Source organism: Arachis duranensis, chromosome 9 (genome assembly GCF_000817695.3).
Source record: "Arachis duranensis cultivar V14167 chromosome 9, aradu.V14167.gnm2.J7QH, whole genome shotgun sequence".
NCBI lineage: Eukaryota > Viridiplantae > Streptophyta > Magnoliopsida > Fabales > Fabaceae > Arachis > Arachis duranensis.
In genome coordinates this window covers 7,563,557-7,585,581 of record NC_029780.3, presented here as the reverse complement: position 1 = coordinate 7,585,581, position 22,025 = coordinate 7,563,557, and the positions used below count along the sequence as shown (strand labels likewise).

At 35.9% G+C, this 22,025-nt stretch overlaps 2 protein-coding genes across 2 annotated transcripts; both read left to right on the top strand.

Moving 5' to 3' along the window:
• The first annotated feature begins 1,228 nt into the window (after positions 1–1,228).
• LOC127741503 (F-box/kelch-repeat protein At1g30090-like) lies at positions 1,229–2,040 on the top strand. The gene is made up of 3 exons (XM_052254171.1): positions 1,229–1,445; positions 1,490–1,764; positions 1,918–2,040. The coding sequence occupies exons 1-3, from the start codon at positions 1,229–1,231 to the stop codon at positions 2,038–2,040; spliced, it is 615 nt and encodes a 204-aa protein (XP_052110131.1).
• Positions 2,041–8,173: 6,133 nt separating this feature from the next.
• LOC107464448 (dol-P-Man:Man(7)GlcNAc(2)-PP-Dol alpha-1,6-mannosyltransferase) lies at positions 8,174–21,568 on the top strand. The gene is made up of 18 exons (XM_016083364.3): positions 8,174–8,302; positions 8,406–8,451; positions 8,581–8,667; positions 9,346–9,401; positions 9,759–9,876; positions 10,528–10,586; positions 10,995–11,066; positions 11,896–11,962; positions 12,101–12,204; positions 12,642–12,713; positions 13,874–13,960; positions 14,040–14,107; positions 14,565–14,633; positions 14,707–14,789; positions 15,110–15,206; positions 19,825–19,890; positions 20,967–21,060; positions 21,154–21,568. Exons 1-18 carry the CDS (start codon positions 8,225–8,227, stop codon positions 21,232–21,234), a joined length of 1,404 nt encoding a protein of 467 aa, XP_015938850.3. The 5' UTR covers positions 8,174–8,224; the 3' UTR covers positions 21,235–21,568.
• Positions 21,569–22,025: the final 457 nt, after the last annotated feature.

The window sequence follows — 22,025 nt, the reverse complement described above, 5'->3', positions numbered from 1 at the left end:
ACGTCGTTTTGTGGTTGAAATGCAAATTTGAGTTTAGGGTTAATGGGTGGTGGTTGTTGTTGCTGTGTGGTGATGGAAGGAGGAGGTTTGAAGTTGAAGGGGAGTTGGAGAGAGGTGCGGTTGGTGTTTGAAGGGAAAAGAGAAAGAGAGAGAGATGAAGTTGGAGTTGCAGCTGAGGTTGGAATTGGAACTGTGGTTTCCATGGAGACAGGATATCATTCACCGCTGCCACATGGAACATGATACCACTTCTATTCAGCCTCAAAAACAAAACTAAATAATTAGAGTAAAGGACAGATCCATTCCTGACCTTTTTTTTTTGAGGTTTGGAAAATATTTTAATGTCCCTGATCCTCCAAAAAAGTAGACATATTTATCCCTCTGTTAGAGTCGTTCCGTTTGTCCTGACAGAAAACGGTGACGTGGCTCCCGTGGCGCTGACCTGGCCGTTACGGGCTGCCACGTGGGATGGACTTTTGAAAAGAGGACGTATTAGTCCTTTCACACCAAAACATGTAACTTTTCAAAACAGGACATATTAGTCCTCTCACCCCAAAACGACGCCGTTTCTCGCCCACCCCCAATCTATGAAATCCTTGAGCCCTAATCCTTCGAGTTCAGTGTGAAGGTGGAGCGGGTGAAGGAAAAAAGGGAACATTCCGACCCATGGCATCCGACGGAGCTCGGCCACAAGTCCGATGGCCAGACCATCGAGTGGCTCCTCTGCCAGGCCGAGCCCTCAATCATCGCCGCCACCAGAACCGGAACCATTCTCGCCAGCTTCTCCTCTGTTTCCATCTCCGTACGCGGCGGTGCTGGCTCTCTCTTCTCCTTCCTCAACCTCCGCATCGTCTTCGCTCGACCACAAGCCCTTGCTCGCTCCCACTCCCTTCATACTCGGCAAGTGCATACGCACTGACGACGACGCTTTCGCCAAGGACGATGACGTCTCTGTGGGTCCCGCCATGGGTCCTTAGTGATTGCTATTTCAGATAAAGCTGAGATTTTTTCTATGTGCTACTTCTAAGCTTTTGCCTTTTTGTAAATTGGTATCTCTGTGCTCCAAAGTTAAATTCTTTCCAGTTGATGGTAAAGTTACTGGCTTTGTGGTGAAGTTGCTTTCATAAAGTCAGGAAATTTTGTGTTTGTTGAGGAGGATTTGGATTTTGGGGGGAATGAAATCAAGTTTAGTTGTGAAAGGGAGGGTTTAGGTGAGGTGTGTATTTAGATGAGAAAGGTATTGGATCTTCTCACTGGAAATTGGCGATCTATCGCCAACATAGGAACCAATATGGCATCTTATGATGCAGCAGTTCTCAACGGAAAGCTTCTCGACAACGAAAGCTGGTTATGGTCATTTTATGTCTCTCCAAGGGGACAAGTCTATGATCCCAGAACAGATAATTCGGAAAACATGGCTGTTGGACTTAGAGAAGGCTGGACCGGTTCAAGTGTCATTGTTTATGGCCACTTGTTTGTTGTCTCTGAGCTCGAAAGAATGAGCTAAAGGTCTATGACACGGAAACAGACTCCTGGGATGCCATAGATGGCCCCCCTTTGCCTGAGCAAATATGTAAGCCTTTTGTTGTCAATGCTTGCAATTGCCATATTTATGTCGTGGGCCGAAATCTTCATGTTGCTGTTGGTCATATCTCTAAACTGCTTCCAGACAAAATTTCTGACGAAAAATGGAGCTTCAGTGTTCGGTGGCATGTAATCGATGCACCGGAAAATTTATCTGATCTCACTCCTTTAAGCTCTCAGGTGCTTTGCATAATTTTTCTTATTCTCTCAGAAATAATTTCTGGTAAGTTGCTGATTCTATTTGAGAGTGTAGCAATTTTTTCAGAATTATAAGGAGTTCTTACATGTTCTTCATAAATTGCACAATTTGGACTGGTTGAATTGTGAACTGAGCCTGTGAAATTGAATTTGTGCTTTGTTGTTGGTGAATATGTCGCTGAATTGCTTGTTGAATCTGAATTTGCTGCTTTTGGATTTGGTGAAATATTGTTGATTGGAAATGCAGAAGGGGATTAAAGTGTGTTTGGAGGGGTGGGGGAGAAACGACGTCGTTTTGGGGTGAGAGGACTAATATGTCCTGTTTTGAAAAGCCACATGTTTTGGTGTGAAAGGACTAATACGTCCTCTTTTCAAAAGTCCATCCCACGTGGCAGCCCGTAACGGCCAGGTCAGCGCCACGGGAGCCACGTCACCGTTTTTCGTCAGGACAAACGGAGCGACTCTAACGGAAGGGTAAATATGTCCACTTTTTCGGAGGGTCAGGGATATTAAAGTATTTTCCAAACCTCGGGGACGAAAATGTCCGCGAAAAACAAGGTCAGGGACAAATTTGTCTTTTATTCAAATAATTATTTTGGCAACAAAAATAACTTAAAAAATATATTTTTTGTCTATAAAATTTGATAAAAATTTTTAAAATATCTCTAAATTTTATTTTATTTTAATTTTATTCTAAAAATTTTCAATTTACATCAAATATATTCTTGACAACTAATTTTTCAAAAACTTTAAAATCGATTCAAGAACAATTTCATAAAAAAATCTTCAACATAAGTAAATTAAGCATAATTTTCATGCATTATTATTAGATTGGTTCTTAAATTTTTTAAAAATTTAGCCGTCGAGAGTATATTTGATACAAATCGAAAATTTTTGAGACAAAATTAAAACAAAATAAAATTTAAAAAATATTTTTAAAAATTTTGCTAAACTTCAAGGACAAAAAATATATTTCATTTTTTTTATAAAATGTTCTTTCATGAAAATAAGTAAATTTGAGTTGACAATTCACTCTAAATTAAAAAATATATATATAAATTCTAATCTTTTCTAATAAAGATAAATTAATCTATAACAAGTTAAAAATATAAAAGTGTTTTTAATTATTTAAAATGTAAGATATATATCTTTTGTATATTTTATTTTCTAAAACTTAATTAGATAGATGAGATAGACGTTAGATTGACAATCCAATTATAACTATTCACATATGAAAATAAACTAAAATATAAGTTATAAAAGTCTCTTGTTCATTCTTATTATCTTCTCTCAGACATTATTATTTCCAGTTTCTTTTAAAAGTTTTAAAATTATATTTTTCTTATTCTTCTTCAAATATTATTTTTGTTTATGATTATCAAATTGGATTTCTAACTTGATGACACTAATTATTTATGCAAAAGATAAGAATTTAAATTTAAATATTTATTGGTCAGACTATCAATTTGTTTTTTTTTAATAAAAAAATACGCTCAATACAAAATGATACAAAAAATCCTAAATCCTAAGGATACAAAAACAACAATCAATTTAAAATAAAATCTATTACCAATATAATCTCTGACATTGTCATCAATAATAAAAGGAATTTACATTGCTTCACGCTTTATAATTGACGACTGATATGTAAAAATCTTTTTTTACACTTGTTTTTTTGTTATGAAAGATCCGCATGTTTCTTTTAAGCCAAACATTCCAAATAATTAAAAAGAAACATATCAACCACTTTTTATGCTTCTCCTTTCTAGTAACAACACTTGTCAAACTTTTAAAATGCTCCTTCAATAAATTCGGAATAGACCACAACCTCCCAAAATCAGATAATCATACATACCACACTTACCAAGTAAAATCACAATCAAGAAATAAGTGGTGAATATATTCAACATGTTTTTTTACACAATACACATATGTTATCACCCCTGATGAACGATTCCCAACCTAAACAATCTTTTTTTAGTATTCATTCTGCCTATCAAAATAAACTAAATGAATAACTCCACTTTTGGTGAACCAAGCTTTTCCATGTAGTTTTGGTGAAACTATAACTCGTTACATCCTCCAAAAACATTTCTGACTGCAACACCTGCACAAAAAGAGTTAGTAAAAAAAAGCTCCTTCCCTGTCAAATTTTCACACAGTTCTATCATCTCTATCGTTTACTAGTTTTACATGCCTTAAAATATCATGCAACTAATCCACTAATTCTAAGTTTCAAATTCACTCTAACTCATCCTAAAACTCACAATCTCCTATAACAAATCCTTTTTTGTTTGAAACAAAGAAGAGTCTCGAAAAAATATCTTTTAAAAAAGCATTTTGTAGCCAAATATCTTTTCAAAAACGAGTTCTTCTTCCATCACCTATCTTCAAAGACAACCAAAAAATCATCTTATGTCTCACATATTGATCCTTGAACTATAATTGACAAATATTCTTCGGTGGTTTTCCTCTACCAGGTAATGTCTGATCTGATAACATCACATTGGGATAAAAAACTATTACATGCATACGACCTTCTTTCATAATGAACACTCTTCTTTTGAAAAACGCCACCACCACTTGAATAGAAGTGTTGTGTTTCGAATCACGACATTACCTACCCCCAACCCACCCAACTTTTTTTGAGCCTGAACCATATCTCAATTAACCAACGCCATATCATTCCTGCCATCCTCCTTATTCCGCAGGAATCTTTTCTACAATGAAATCAACTTTTTTGTCACAGCCTTCGGTATCTTATACTGAATCAAATAATACACTGACAAGCTATTTATCATTGATTTAATAAAGACTAACTTACCAGCTTTATTGAGCATTTTTACTTTTTACAAACTGAATTTCTCCTCTATTTTATCAATTATCAGCTTTCAAGTCATGACCAACCTTGAGTTCGCTCCTAGGGATATGTCAAGATATCTGACTGAAAAAGGTTAGCTTCTTTAATCCCAATAAGCTGCACATGTTAAATCCATTGCTACTCATAATTGATTGAGATCAAACTAGATTTATCGAAGTTGATACTTAACCCCGATATCACATCAAAATACCTTAGTATCCTTGCATAATTCCTAATTGTCTCCTCTTCAGGTGGGTAGAACAATATAGTGTCATCCGCAAACTGAAAATGTGAAGACTCTATATTATCCTTGCCAACCAATAAAGACGATATATGTCCACTTCTATCTGCCTCACCCACCATCCTATAGTATATCAACAACAAAAATAAATAAAAATAGAGATAGTGGATCACCTCACCCTGTCTCAAACCCATTTCCATCTTAAAAGGTTTTGATGGCGAACCATTAATCAAAATTGACATAGAAAATGTGCAAATACACTCCTTCATCCACGTCCTCCACCTCCAATCAAAATACATCTTCCGTAACACAATATCCACAAAACTCTGCTTTACTCTATCATATGCTTTTTGAAAGTCTAGTTTAATAATCGCCGTTTTCTTCTTCTGCAGCTTAAGCTAATGCACTGTTTCACATGCAATAAGTGACCCATAATGTATTTTTCGACCCTTAATAAATATACTCTGTGTCTCACCTAATAGTCTTGGAATCATTGATTTCATCCTCCTAACCAACACTTTAGAGGTTACTTTGTATACGCAACCCACCATACTAATTGACCAAAAGTCCTTGATCTCTTTAGCTCCAATAATTTAGGTGCTAGAGCTGCCCACATAATATTTGAATATGGATGTAACCTGGATGTTTGAAAAAAAAAATCTAACACAGCTACAGTAAACTCTGAACCAATCTCATTCTAACACTTTTTGATGAAATTCATGTTATATATATAACTTCTCGGAGTCTTAGATGATTCACAGTCTCACACCACCTCCATAACCTCCTCTACTGTCAGCATTCTCTCCAAAGCTTCAAAATCTTCATCTATTTGATTTACCAATCCATTTCTAAAGTCCACAATCAAAGATCTCTCCTGATGATACAAGTCCTTATAAAACTCCATGGTAGCAATCTTAATTATAACTTGAATTCTTATCAACCTGCCATTAAGTACCAGCATATCAATTCTATTGGTCCTCCTTATTGCCGATGCTAAATTATGGAAGTACCTAGTGTTCTTGTCCATATCCTTTGCATGCTTAGATCGCGACATCTGTTTTCAGTGCACTTCTTTTCTCACATACCATTTCTCACAATAGCTAACCAATGCTTTTCTTCTTGCTTCCGTTGGACCATCATAAATCCATTGCTAGCCATATAATCCATCTTCTTAATCTCATCCTCAAAGCTTTTAATTTTTTTGTCCATATCACTAATTTTTTTATGCCATCTTCTCAAAGGGACAATCAGAGCCTTCAGTTTGTCTGTGAACTGCACATTACTAAGACTTCTCCGTTTTTCCCTAACCATTCTTAGAAAACCCTCATTTGTAAACCAAAAATCAAAACTCCGCAAAGATCGTGGTCCACCTATCCTCTGTTATTACTGGGCAATGATCTGACAAATTTATTGGTCCACCTTTTACTATAATCTCCAGAAATTCCATAATCCATTCCACACTCATCAGCACTCTATCAATATGACTGCAAAATCAGCTTCTGAACCATGAAACTTTCGATCATTAAGCGGCAAGTCCACTAACTGCATATCTTGTATCCAAGTGACTAAGTCTCTAATGTAACATATCGAAACCTGACATAATCCAGTTATATAACTCAATTCCTCGCAAATAGCAAGTTTCTCAACTCTAACACGAACATTATATACCAACAGAAAAGCACAATTAGACTCATTTTTTTAGTAAAACTTTTTCAATATACAATCATCTCTCTCATTTGTATCCCACATTAACAACAGACCTCCAGATGCATCTTCCGACCTTAACATATTCCTATCCCACAACATCACTTCTCCAAATATGTACTACATCAAATTTAGTTACAACCTACATCTTAAATTCAATCATTCCTAACATATTCAATTTATGTTTCTCTTTTAAGTCTTTTACCATACTTAGTTTTTCATCACTCCTTAATCCCCTAATATTTTAAGAGTTAAAAATCATTAAAATTTTACTACATACCTTTTTGTAATTTTTGGGTTTGCATCTTTGTACTTTTTTTTTCTATTTGCCAACCTTCTTTTTTGAACAATTTTTTTATTCCGTATTTGGATAATAGCCATGATATCGTCTTCTTCATTATACTGTACCGCTCCTGACTCAAGTGCCAATTTTCATATTTTCCTATTTTCAAACATCAACTTGTTTTAATTAAATTGAGACTAGTTGAATACTCATAAATGCAAGTTGTGCTGCTCAGGTTGGAAGTGAGTCAAGCGAGTTCGAGCTCGACTCGTTAATAGCTCGATAAGTTGAACTTGTGAGTTGGTGAGCTGAGCTTGAGCTTGAAATTGAGCTCATAAATTAAATGAGTTGAGTTTGAGTTTGGAAAAGTTCAGCTTATTAGCTCGTAAGCTTATTTGATTATATATATAATTATTAATACACATATCCTATATGTATTAAATCTATATTTTTAATATTATATATATACATATGAAATAGTAATATATATATATATATATATATTAATCATCTTAATTATCTTAATTATTTTTTATATAAAAATATTATAATTTATTCATATAAAATTATAGATTATGTTCCTATTATTTGAACTAGCTCGTGAGTTCGAGCCTACTCGTGAGCTTTCGTTTTGATGAGCTGAACTTGAACTTAAAAAATAGACTCAATTGTTAAGGAGTCGAAGTAGGAGTCAAACTCAATTTTTTGGAGTCGAACTTGAGTTTGGTCTAATTTAACTCAACTCGACTCAATTTCAGTCCTATGCGCTGATAATAATTTCCACTAACTTTTATATTCCACTATTGAATTAAGATATTTTAAAATAAAAAATTAATAAAATAAAAAAATATAATAAAAATAAAAAATTCAACAGATGATTCTCTCGTATTTTATCACTTTATAATTGTTGTCGCGTTGGGCCTGGTTTCTTTCCTCCACTGCCATATCTGAGCTACAGAGTACATAAGGATTTTTTTCCTTGGGTCAGAAGAGTACATAAGGTTATATTTGGAATCTTAAAATTAGTACCAAAATGGAGAGGCCCATGAAGCCCAGTTGCGGTTGAAACATATGGTAAGTCCATGAAGCCCATTTCACAGAACACACCACGCCATCGTTCTCTACACTTTGCAGTTTGCACTCTTCAAACCAGAAAACACAAGTGACATGCGTTGTTTCCAATTTGAGACGCTGGATTCGGAATTGAGTGTCTTTTAGGCACCAACTCAATTGCTTGAAGTTTGTTTACGTTTTAAATTCTAATTTTTTTTTGTCTTTAAATAAAACTTTTAAACAATGAAACTATTTTGGATTTGATCATTTTAAGGGAAATTCGTTCTTATTGAAGATCACCATGTTGCTGATTTTTTTTTCATTTTTGTTTGTGAAGGCAATGCATGATTTTCTTTATCATCGGCTTCACTTAGACAATGTAAGTTTACTAACTTGCTAGCTCAATGTGATTTAATCATTTGAAGTTTGTTGGATTTTTTACATAATTTACCATTTTCTATTTTTTTTGTTTATTTCAATAGTATGATCATCTGGAATTTCCCGGGGTGGTTCCTCGCACTTTCATCGGTAAGCATTTATTTATTATTTTATTCAGCTAGTTCCACAGCTTCCTTCTCATTATGTTATATGGTTTCCCCTAGTTTGATGGCTCTCTTTTTGTGATGGTATATCTATCTAATTGTGGAAATTTTGTAGGTGCTTTGTTGGTGTCTCTTGTTGCGGCTCCATTTGTGTTAGTTGTAAATTTGCTGCACTTGCCAAAGTTTTATGCTCTTGTTACAGGTGGATAGATTTCTGTCATACTTGACAATATTTGTACATCAATTCTTTTTCTTCTAGTGTATTAGTGCTCTTATTTTTTGCTCCTGCTTTATCTAATAAGTTTCTTCCCATCATCCCATGTATACCCAAAAATAGAAGATAACAAAGAAATTGCAATTTTTTTCCTATTGTTTTAAGTTTCTTTCATTTAATTGTCAATGTTTTACCTTCGTTTCCTCCTTTGCTTGGTTTAAATTGAAAGAAATGATGTGAACAAACAAGCTGTTCTATGCTTGAAAATAATACCTCCTTGTTTCCCTTGCATGTGTTTAAGATAGGATTGTAAAAGTGTTTATCCTTAGTGTGTCAATTTTCGTTATTGTTTTTTCCCCCTTGAGCATTTTTTTAGTGAATGTTCAACATTCATGTAAACAATTGATTTGACTAGAGATATAAATTAATTACAATCCATGACTAAGTTTATAATTGTCCTGTTGCTGGAGAACATTTTGGGGACATCAATACAGTTCCAACTAAGTGAATAATTGCTTTTGTGTATAGTAGAGTTGATAGGATGCCTTTTCATTTCATTTCCCATTAATATGTTTCTTAACATCAGCTGCTGTATTGCTTCTTTTGCTATATTCTTTTCTCACGTTATAACAAAGCAAGCTAATGTTTCTTATTGATGATATCTAGTTCGGATGGCCCTAGGGAGCATTACCCTATATACACTAAGATTCTTCCGTCACAAGGTATGTTCACATCTTTTTCTTTTTCCTTTATTTATAATTTTTAAATTTAATCATATTCTTTACTACCTCTGTGGTAATGAAGGACTCTTAGTGTGAGTAAATTAATTGATGTCTTAATGAACCAGTGTTCCTTCAACTTTCCAATATCTCGCATATCCAATCAAAGTTTAAATTTAAAAAAGATGGTGGTTTAGCATGTCATTTTAAGGGTGAGTTTGGGATTGCATACTCCATCTGTTCCCTATCTTGGGCTTACCGAGTTCGTTGTGCCTTTGCTCCGAACAGTGAGATTTTAAACACTCTTCAGATATAGACTATGTTGCATGTGTTCCCTAAATGATCTTCTTTGTTGTGCAGATAAGGAGTAAATTTGGGCATCAAGTAGAAGCCTTCTTTGCGATACTAACTGCCATTCAATTTCACTTCCTTTTCTATTGTACTCGTCCACTTCCTAACATTCTTGCCTTAGCTGTAGGTAACTTCTTAGCTCTTTCTTGCATGTTTGTGTATTATTTTAATCTTTTATAATGATTAATAATAGCTGAGTGCTTGATATTTGAGAACACCATGGGACATTGAACTTCAAAATGGAAGGAAATCATTGCATTGGTATCCTGCTTGCTTTTTACTAAAAGAGATACAAGTACTCTACATAAAGAGTTCTTTGATTTTGGTCAAGGAAATAATGATTTGTTTTTAGAACAAAAAGCTTTATAAAGCTTTAGTGCTTGATTTTCATGTCCATATATATATCTTGGGGACTAACTTGTCTCCTTGTACATGATGAGATGGCTTGCATCTTCTTTAGGATAAAGCTTTTGGATTGAAGATGGCCTCCTTTGCTATTTTGGAACCTTTTTTTGGGTACCAATATTCAAGGTTTTATGTGGCAAGGAAGTGCAATGCTTTCTTGAAAGAGCACATTGTTTTTTGGGTATATTTGGCTTTAGCAGAATTGTAGAGTTTTCTTGTGATGCTTCTTTAACAATGACATCTCTCATGACATATGGGTATTTTTTGTCTTCCATTTTGGGCATTTTCCATGAGATGTTCATTTACATCTATGCTATGGAATTTCTTATGTGCTAGTGTATGGTGTGAATTTTCTCCTGATTTTCTTACCCAGTTAATTTGGCATATGGATACTGGCTTGAGGGGCGCTTTTATGCAGCTCTGAACTCTCTGGTATGTATGTCACATGGTTTTACTTCCGTTCCATGTGTGCTTCAGGAATTTTTTTTTTTTGAATATCAAGCTACTATGTATTTCCTATCTCTGCTTGGACCTCATATGCATAGTTTTGTTATGCTGGAATGCTGTTTAAACATTTCATGCCAGAAATAGTTATTAATCTTGCTTTGTATGGTAAATCACCATCTTTAAAGAGAAAAGTTCAAATTCTGATGTGATCTGAATTGTACACTGTCTGATAACAAGAGCAGATGGTTTATAGCATCAACAAGTATATTGTTCTTATTTATTATCTTTTAATGAGAATATATCATGTGGCATAGTGTTCCTGTTCTCTCACATGGATTTCTGTTTTGCTTTGGCTAATTCTGAAATATTCTCTTGGAACTTTCTGATTGTCAGATTTTTGCTACAACCGTATTCAGATGTGACATAGTGTTACTTCTAGGCCCCCTTGGGCTACAATTCCTCTTGGTATGTTTCATTTCCTCTCCATAACTTGGTTTTGAGTTGCAGTACAGAACTCTCATTAACTTCATTTTAGTCTATTCTTTGGTTTAGGTTAAGATGTTTTATGAAGCTGTCTCCTACTTGTTCTCGTTTCTGGGATAAATGTTCAACTTTTACGTATATAGAATTAAAAAGAGAAAGAAAATGAGTCTGGCTGTGACTGCATTTGTTTGATGTTGAATGCCCGATCTGTTCTCTTTTCCCAATGCTGCATCCTATATAAACAAATGAGAAGAAAAATGTAAACCTCTTACATACCAAATATGTATTAGAGTAATTTTATGCTTCAACAATCAACAATCACGGCAGTATGTTTGCTTCTTCATGTATTTACTGTTATCAACACGGGACTTCTGATGTCAATATCTTAAGGATGAATAAAAGAGTGTGTTTCCATGTATAATGAAACTAATTTATTTCGAGTATTTTATTATCTATTGAGTATTTGAAATTTTGAGGTTTATATTCGGTGCATTTGAAAATTTTGTTACTTTGCTACTTATATACTAGCATATAAAAGTTGTCGGATGATTTTTAAAATATTGTATTGGGTCAACCGTATTAAAATATCGATCTTATTTGTTTTTTATATACTTAACATGGTTCTTTGGAAAATAATGCTTGTATTTTTAGCAATTGAAATTAGTTGTTTTGTTTAATGACCTTTCTTATCCTTGTTTCTGGGCTTCACAATTTTTTATCTTCTTGTTATAGAATTGCAAATTTGATCTTACAGTTCTCATCTTATGTACCATGATCAAGCCTTGTGTCTAATAAGAATCATCTCTTGAAGGAAGACAAAAAAATTTCACTATGGGGTGCTCTGAAACGTTGCACTATGATGGCCTTCTTCTGCATAGGTCAGTAAACCTTTTTTTCTTATTCTCTTATATATATGTATTTGTGATCTGCAATTTAAATAAAAGTAAAACTTATAAATGACATGTCAATGATGGATTGATGGTATTATTAAAATTTGGTTTGGGTTCCCCTCACAGGTATAACCATATTGGTTGATTCAATCATGTGGAAGAGGTTATTGTGGCCTGAATTTGAAGTCTTCTGGTTTAACTCTGTACTAAACAGGAGTTCTGAATGGGGAGTATCCTAATTCAAAGGCTTTATATTGAATAACTTATTACTTTTACTTGCATCGCTGTAAATTATGAACATGTATGTTCATAATTTATAAGCAGGGTGTGGCTGATTATGTTCCGGTTCTTTCATGTTCTACCTTTTCTGAAATTCTGAATGCTGTAGCTATGTCTCACTTAAAGGATAATGAGGAGTTAGGCTAGGTGATCATACATTAATGAATGATCTTTCAATTAATTTTCTTGTAAGGTTAATTTGGCTAAAAGTGGGTTGACTGGTTTAAACTAGGGATAGCCATATTCTTTCATATTACAATTCAAATATAATTAGTTATATAACTTTTCTATTTATTTAATAAATATTTTTATTTTAGTAATGCATAAAAAACTTGTTAACAACATTCATATTTGATAATTATGATTTCCTTCACCATAATTTTGTTAGACGCATGCTTTCCACTGGTACTTCACCTCAGCACTTCCTCGTTCATTGCTTGCTGCATATCCACTTTCACTGGTAGGTCCCACATTACAAAATATCCTCATATCATGTTGCTGCTTCATATATAGATTTGTATCTTCCCAGGAGGTGATTAGTATTTTGTAATTCTGATATCAAATTGGGTATTCTTTTCTAAATCAAAATGTCTATTCTCTTAGAAGTCTAGAGCTGGCATTTCCCTTTGTTTAGTCTGATTTACTATGTTAAGTTTAATATTTCTCTATGATTTATGTTTGGAGTATGGATTAAAACAGAGGAATTTCGATGTCTATTTGCTTTAAAAACTTTTTTTGGTTTACTCATTGTTTGTTTTCTGTCTGTTCAAGCATCTAGTGTGTTTTAACTGAAGATAGAGATTGTTTGTAATTAATATATCACTCTTTGTGGGTACATCACTTCAAATGATACAATCCTCACAAAGATACAAAAGATATAGCTAGGTCATAAGGGGATGCTTACTTAACATAGCCTTTTCCTACTAAGCGGGGTCGGCTACATGAATCCAAAGACGTTATTGCGTCGTGGTCATGCATTTAGATACGACAAAGTTTTACGTTGGTTGTTACAAGCCTAACTCAACCCTACATGGATCTGAAATTCCTTTGAATATCAGCTAGTGTCCACCATGGTTTATTCATTTTTTTATGCAATAAACCACAAGTTTAGCTACTAAAACAGTAGATTTACATAAATTTGTTTTTGGAGAGAGACATTAATTTAGTCCCTTTGCTATTTTCTAATGAGGGAATAAAATTGGTTTCAAACTTTATAACTGAGGGACTAAATTAATTTCATTGTCCTATTATTAGTTGAAAAAAAAAATTGATGTCCCTCTCCATTTTTTAAGGATTAAATTTATTCAATCTGTTTGCCAAGGCTTAAATTGATATCAACCTAATATTTAAGGGGTCAAAGATGGTGTTTTAAAGTTTTTGAGGGAATTGCATATTTTCTAGAAGCATGGAAAGTCCTTTTGATAGTAATAAGCTATCGGTAAAAATCTGAATGTCGTACAAGTATTGCGCACTTACATGAACCATTGCATGTATCACTTTTCTACCTTTGACTTTTCTTGCTTCAATTAAAGAAATATCAAGAACATAAAAATAAAAGGAATAGGGGTAGGCAAAAAAGATATGTTTCTTCCTAAAATAGCAATTTGTTTTTCGTTGCAGTTTGGTCTCGTTGTAGACAGAAGGGTTCGATCTTTCACTTTGCCAGTTCTTGCCTTCATTTTGCTTTATTCTAAGCTTCCCCACAAGGTAAGTCATTTGAAATCTCTGGCTTATTTGTCCCTGTCTTCCAACTGAATATGCAGCATTATTTTGATGGATACTGCAGGAGCTTCGTTTTATTATAAGTTCAGTACCAATTTTCAACTTATCAGCTTCGGTTGCAGCCAGTAGAATGTAAGGTCCCTTTACTTATTATATTTTCAGAGATCAGACAGCATCTTCGTTTATAATTTTATCCTTTTTAGAAAACAGTAAAAAACAAGTAAAAGAAAGAATTGTCAATGAAGACTTTAAGAGTAGCTTTCCAGAGTGTCAATGTATTTCTTATATGTTTTAGTATATTTTTCTTGTCAAACATATGGTATGTGCTGAACATTTGTGCTTGAAAATATATTTGTGCTCTTCGAACAAATAAAGGGAAAGGAAAGGAAAGGGGATGAAGAAATGCCCAAGAGACCTGAGCTATTTTTTAGGCTTGAGTTGAAATATTTTTACAATCTAAATGGATATTAAATGCCAAGTGTTTTCTTCATTAAAGAATAACTAATTAGTATGTCTGTTTTCTAGGTTTCATACTTGTTTATGAATTTAGGTACTATTGTTGACTAATAGGTGTGCTAACATATTTCAGTTACAACAATAAGAGAAAGATGATCTGGAACTTGCTTTTCATCATTATGTTGGGGTTGTTTCTAATCAGGTTGGTTTGGTGAAATTTGGTTTCACTGAGATGGATATATCCTTCTTTCATTTACTTATTCTCTATTTTATAGTCTAGGAGGCACCATCACAACTTTCATGGCATCATACTGGAACTATCCTAGTGGTCATGCCTTAAAAAGATTGCATGCAATTGGTGAGTCTATGAGTCCTGAAACATTGAATCTACTTGCATTTACTGCTGTGTTCAAACTGCTCTCTGTAGCTAACTTTCTTTTTTGCATAATCAACTTTGGCAACTTCTTTCAATTTGTTAAAAGTCTTCGATCTGTTGGATCTTTTTTGATGAATAAGTACACCTTATATATATGTATAGCCATTGAGCTCAATTTTATAAGCATGGCTTGTGATGCTTAGAAGATTAAAGTATGGATGGGAGAGTTACATAAAAGAAGATTAAAGACTTATATTGCTCCATCTCACTTTGTCAGAATCTTTTTTTTTTTAACATTGCAGGTTTTCATAACAATACACATGAACAGTGGGTTCACATTGATACATTTTCAGCCATGAATGGAATATCTCGCTTTTGTGAAAGTGATTTCCCTTGGAGGTATAATTTTCTTCTTGCTTATGTAGTATATGAATAGAAGTATGTAAAATGCAGCTGGTTAGCTCCTGCATGGATGCAAGCCAACCTGTGTTTGACAGAAAAACTCATTTGCATTAACAAGGGATTTCTCCCACAGCTGCTCTCCCTTTGACTATATTCAGGGGCAGGGGGTAGTAGGAAAAAAGATCACGTATAGCTAGGGCTCACTTGTGTGAGTAGTTGTAAAACAATGGCACTTTTCAAATTTTAAAAAAAATAAAAATGATGAAAGTTTAAAAGCAAAAAAGAAAAAAGGAATGCTAGAGGGCCAGCAGAATTTATTATTTTTGGTTAGCAGTTAGCTAGCAATGTTTAAAAGTGTGGACTAAAAATATGTTATTAGGTTGCTAGACTAAAGGAATTGGGCTAATGGCTAAAAGTACTAGCCAAAAAGTAAATTTTGCTGTCCGTTGAGCTTTTCTCTTAAGGTGGGGCGGGGGGTTCTTTTTGTGCTTTTCTCGTAAGGTAGAAAAAGTAGCTGAATATAATTATCTTTGAAAAAAAAATATCATGGCAACAATTATTTAAGAAAATTACCAGGGAGGGCGTTTAGCGCCAGAAAGGGAGCCTGTGAACTTGGCGTTAAACGCCAGGTCGCCCATGAAGGACCCCATTTTCACCCCTCTATGGGTGCTGAACGCCAGCTGGGCGTTCATGCCACAAAGGGGATGTAGTCTTCACCATTTGGGCACTAAACGCCCGAACAAGGGGCCGTTCAAGTTCAACTTATCTTTTTCCCAACCATTTTCATATCATATCTCATCAAATCCTCATCATATCTTTTCATATCGTATCTCCCACAATCAAAATTCAGTCTCCTTTTCACCCTTTCCCCAGGACCAGACTTTCACCCCTATAAATACCATTCCCCTCTTCTCTTTTCATCACACCTCTCCTCCGTCCTTTCTTTTCCCCTCTTGTAACCGAAATCTCCCCTCTTTTCTTGCCTTGTCTTTTTCTTTGCTCAAGGATGAGCAAAAGCTTTAAGATTGGTGTCCAGGGGGCTTCGCTTTTCACTTTCTTCACATTTTCTATGGCACCAAAAGTTGGAGAATCTTCTTCAAGGAAGAGGAAGGAAAAGGCTCCCTCCACAATTTCACATGAGGCCAACCGTTTTACACTAAGGTTCATGACGAGCACTATTATAAGATTGTCAACAAAAAGAAAGTGATATCGGAGATAAAATTCGACTTGAAGCCAGACGAGTATCCAGAGGTTCAGGAACAGATTTTAAGCAGGGGTTGGGAAGTTCTGACCAACCCTATGACTGAGGTTGGAGTTGTGAAGGTCAGAGAGTTCTATACAAATTTGTGGATAACTGAAAAACATAAAAATGCACATCCCGAGTTCAAGATTTGGCGCACCATGGTCCGAGGGAAGACCCTACAGTTCGGTATAGAGAGAGTGAGGAAGATACTTCAGCTGCCTCCATCCAGAGATGACCTTCACTCCTACACTAGGAGGGTCAGAGCTGATTAGAGACTGGATCAAGTCCTCAAGGATATATACCTACTCGGAGCACAGTGGAGGAAGAATGCCAAGGACCAGCCATACCAACTGAGGAGGCACAATCTGAAGCCAGTTGCTAGAGGATGACTGGAGTTTATTCAGTGCTCCATCCTCCCCACTAGTAACCGGTCCGAGGTTATTGTGGACCGAGCCGTGATGATTCATTGTATCATGCTCGGTAATGAGGTGGAAGTTCACCGTGTGATCCCTCTAGTGATATACAGCATAGCAACAAAGTTTTCCACCTCTTCTAGATTAGCCTTTTTCCACCTCATCTCCCGCTTATGTGAGGCTGCCAATGTCCAGATTGATAGAGACATTCTTATTGCAGTTGATAGACCGATCACTAGGAGAGGTATGGAGTATGTTTGGGAACTGGGACAAGCACCACCTCAGGAGCCAATTCCCCCTCCTCAGCAGGAGCAGCCTGAATCGCCTTAGGGACAATATCTCCCTCTGCGCGAGTATTGGACTCAGCTGGCAGTATCTATTGGACAGCTGATATCTACTATGGATCAGCTGAAACAGGAGCAAAGAGCCAATCTATCAGCTTTTCCAGCTCACGTCCCTGACTCTCTGCTCCTCCGTTAGCTTGTAGAGGATGGTAGATTGGCTCTTTGCTCCTGTTTCAGCTGATCCATAGTAGATATCAGCTGTCCAATGGATACCGCCAGCTGAGTCCAGTACTCGCGCGGAGGGAGATATTGTCCCTAAGGCGATTCAGGCTGCTCCTGCTGAGGAGGGAGAATCGGCTCCTGAGGTGGTGCTTGTCCCAGTTCCCGAGCATACTCCATTCCCCTCCTAGTGATCGGTCGATCAAACTGCAATAAGAATGTCTCTATCAATCTGGACATTGGCAGCCTCACATAAGTGGGAGATGAGGTGGGGGAAGGTTAATCTAGAAGAGGTGAAGGTGTTTGCTGTTATGCTATTTATCTCCAAGAGGGATCACACGGTGAACTTCCACCTCATTACCGAGCATGATGCAGTGAATCATCACGACTTGGTCCACAGTAACCTCGGACCAGTTACTAGTGGGGAGGATGGAGCGCTGAATGAATTCCAGCCATCCTCTAGCAACTGGCTTCAGATTGTGCCTTCCCAGCTGGTATGGCTGGCCCTTGGCATCCTTCCTCCACTGTGCTCCGGGTAAGCATATATCGTTGAGGACTTGATCCAATCTCTAATCAGCTCTGACCCTTCTAGTATAGGAGCTGAAGTATCTCCATACCGAACTGTAGGGTCTTCCCCCGGACCACAGTGCGGCAAGTCTTGAACTCGGGATGTGCATTCTTATGCTTGTCAGTCATCCACAAATTTGTATAGAACTCTCTGACCTTCAGAATTCCAACATCAGTCACAGAACTTCTCAACCCCTGCTTCGGATCTGTTCCTGAACCTCTGGATACTCGTCTGGCTTCAAGTCAAACTTTACCTCCGGTATCACTTTCTTTTTTCTGACAATCTTATAATAGTGCTCCTCATGAACCTTAGTGTAAAACCGGTTGGCCTCATGTGGAAGTGTGGAGGGAGTCTTTTCCTTCCTCTTCCTTGAGGAGGATTCTCCAACTTTTGGTGCCATAAGGAATGTGAAGAAAGTGAAAAGTGTGGCGCCCCTCAACACCAAACTTAGAGCTTTTTTTCGTCCTTGAGCAAAGAAAAAGACAAGAAGGTGAGAAAGGAGAGGAGATCGGTCACAAGAGGGAAAAAGAAAGGAAGGAGGAGAGGTGTGGTGAAAAGAGAAGAGGAGAATGGTATTTATAGGGGTGAAGGTTTGGTCATGGGGAATGGGTGAAAGGGGGAGTGAACTTTGATTGTGGGAGATATGATATGAAAATGGTTGGGAAAAAGATAAGTTGAACTTGAACGCCCCATTGCTGGCGTTTAGCGCCCAAATGGGGAAGACTGCATCCCCTTTGTGGCGTGATACGCCAATGTTTTTTTTTGGACGAGCCATGTGTAGCGACGCCCAGCTGGCGTTTAACACCCATAGAGGGGTGAAAATGGGGTCCTTGATGGGCGTTAAACGCTAGTTGCTGTAATCCTTCTGGCATTTAACGTTAGGTTCACAAGCTCCCTTCCTGGCGCTAAACGCCCTCCCCACCAAGGGCGCTAAACGCCAGCTGAGACACATGGTTCGTCCCTTGCCCAAAAAAAAAAAATTTCCATAACTGGCAGGCGTTTAGTGCCAGCACCCAGTTTCAAATTTGAAGGAGGGAGTTTAACCCATGGTTAAAACCCCAATCCCCACCCATTTTGACCAGTCAACCACCTTCTTTCTCTCCTCCCTTACCCACTATTCCATCCACATTCATCCCCCACTTCCCCGTACACTTACCACCTCTCCATCCATCAATCAAATCCCATCAATGTCTCCCCATTCACCTACCCTCTCTTCATTTACTACAATTCAAATTCATTTCCCATCTAAAATTTTGTTCCGAGAAGCTACCATCAGGATTTCTCATTTTGGATAGAAGTATTGTAGAGAGAAGATAAATGATAAAGGTAAGGAAAGGCTACACCAAAAGAGGAGTCTCAGTCTCCTATATAATGGTCCACCTAAAAGTTAATATGGATCTTGGACTACCCAGGCAAGGGGATATACTCAAATTGGATGTGAACATTCTTTAACTCCAAGGATGACTATGGATAATAGAGTAAGTTAGGAGGAGCGGTAAGTTACTGTAACCCTAACTAGAGTAGAACTGAGGCAGTGTAACCGCCTTTGCCAGCAGGATAGATCAGTAACTAACTTATTCCCCATATTACCCGTAGTGTATGTAGCTTCCCACAGAAGCTACTCTCATCTTGTATAGAAGCTGAACTGATTCAGCTATGAGTTAGTTAATCATAATTGTAAAATTCCGGAGTCTCTACATTCTTCTTCTACATGGTCTATGATGCCTATGCAGTGAATTAGAAACTAAACAAACAAATAAATGAATTATTAAAAGGAAAAAAAGTTACTAGTATACTTCTCATATATTTAATCACTGGTTTTTTTGGGCAACAATCAGAATATGTTGCTTTTCTTATTCTGAACTTTATTTATTATTCTCTGATGTAGGTATTCTAAAGAGGAAGAAATAAGCATGCAAGAACTTGCGCAGAGGAATTTCACTTTTCTTATAAAGTGAGTTTTGTTTTCCATATTTTGCTTGACAAGCATATAAATTGTTTCACACATTCTTTATTTATGGTAAGAAATACCTGCACACTGTTGATTGAAAGCGTCAGAATTGTCTAGTGAATAAGTGCATGGTAATGAAATTGGTAAAGTTCATAAAGCCAATTACCCCGGTAGAGTATCTATTGGCAGGGATACTGTGCTGTGTGTGCATGTATGCACGTTGGACACTTGGATATGTTCAGCTGTAAACTTGTAAAGTTGTATTGCGTTGGTTTGGATTGGCTTATTTGATTGAAAAAAGTATTTTTTTTTTTCAAAAATAAAGTACTTTTTATTAAATTTTAAACACATTTAGATACGTCTTTTTAAAAAAGTACTTTTGTTAAAAAAAAAAAGCAAATTATTTGCTTTTTTAAAAGCTAACAATGCATTACTTAAAAAAAAAACAGAAGTATAAGACATTTTTAATATTTGATTTTTTTTTTAAAGTTTGTCTAAATGTGAAATAGTTTTTTTTTTTTTAAAATCCTCTTAAAAAAGATAAAAAAAATAAGTACTTTTTTCAAAAGTCAATCCAATCCGACCTTAAGTTTAGGTAGTAAAAGCTTAATGTCTTAGAGATGAGAATGTCGTGATGGATGAATATACACCATATGCAAAAGATGGTATAATTAGGTTATTTGATCATAGAGAGCAAAAATCTAAAGCCATAAAATGAGTACAACAAATAGGGGATAGCCCAATACCAAAGGCAGAAAGAGGCAAAGAGACTATGAAGTATGAATGAAACAATTAAGAAAGGTTTAGGTTTAAACTTTTTCTCCATTAACCTGGTCAACGGTAGAACACAATGGTGGTGTTTGATTTATTTAATGCACCGATATATTTGGAAAATACTCTATTGTCGTTATTATACTTTAGTCATGTATATTTGCTTGTATGTGTAACCATGCTCCTGTTTGGAAATTAGTGTCTTAAGTTCTGGTAGGGGAAAGTTTTGTCATGTGACATGTAAGTGCACTGTCATATTACCAGGAATTTTGCGAATGTCTGATCTCATATTCTTTGATCTTTAACAGTGAACATCCTGTGATCAATGGATTCAAGTGTCTATTTACTGAAGATGGATTCTCAAGAATTCACTTGAATCCAGGCTTTCCACCTGTTTTACTGGTCTGTAGTTGCAACTTGCAACCAACTCAAACATTGAATGCCTTATTACTTTTCCAAAATTAATTGTCTTTAATTCTGGCCCTTCCTCTTCAGGTTAAAAATCCCAAAGTGTTTATCCATGGAAATTTAAGGAACATGGATCTTTTCAACAAAAATTGGCCTGGCTGCTCATAATCCCTGTCTGTATCATACAAAATATCGAACTCCAGGTTTGAAGGGTATTGCTTCTCTTTTTCCACTTCCCTAAAAGGACCATTAGGAAGGAGAAGAGAGTGCAAGTTTGTGTGAAGCTTATATTGCAAGACCTACTAACAATTGCATGCCTAAGCCTTTTAGTGGTTAATTGGAACTAGAAATCTAGAGAATTAACTTAATCCTTTTCTGCTTGCAGAATAGTTGATCTTGTAAGTTGTAACATTTGAGGCATTGATTTCTCTTGAAATGAGTATTACCAAATTTTTGAGTCATATATAAAAGGTTCATCTGTACGCAATCTTCTTTGGGATTACTTGATGCTCTTCAGTCTTCGCTGATTTATAAATTAATATTGAACAATTTTTGTTAGACATAATTGTTGTTCAAATTGGTGTCAATTGATATTATTCAACTACCCAGATCAACATTACCAATTACCTATTACGAAATGTAAATGATCATATTTGATCAACTTCTTTTTGTTTTGACCTAGAAAGTGAATTTTTATTTGGTAAAACTAAATACTTCTATAAATAATTATTGATTTTAGGAAGAAGAGACAAAATTACACCTGAAAGTTCACACGCTAGACACAAATACACTTCAATCATTTAATGAGTCATGCGTGCATAGTAATTATACACTCCGGCGGACACATTCACCCTTCCGGCCATCAACGTGTGTCGTCGTTAGTTTGAGTGGACACGTGGCTCTCTTTATTCCTTGTTGGCACCTTTAGTTTGAGTGAGCTCTCCATTTAGTGCCAGCTC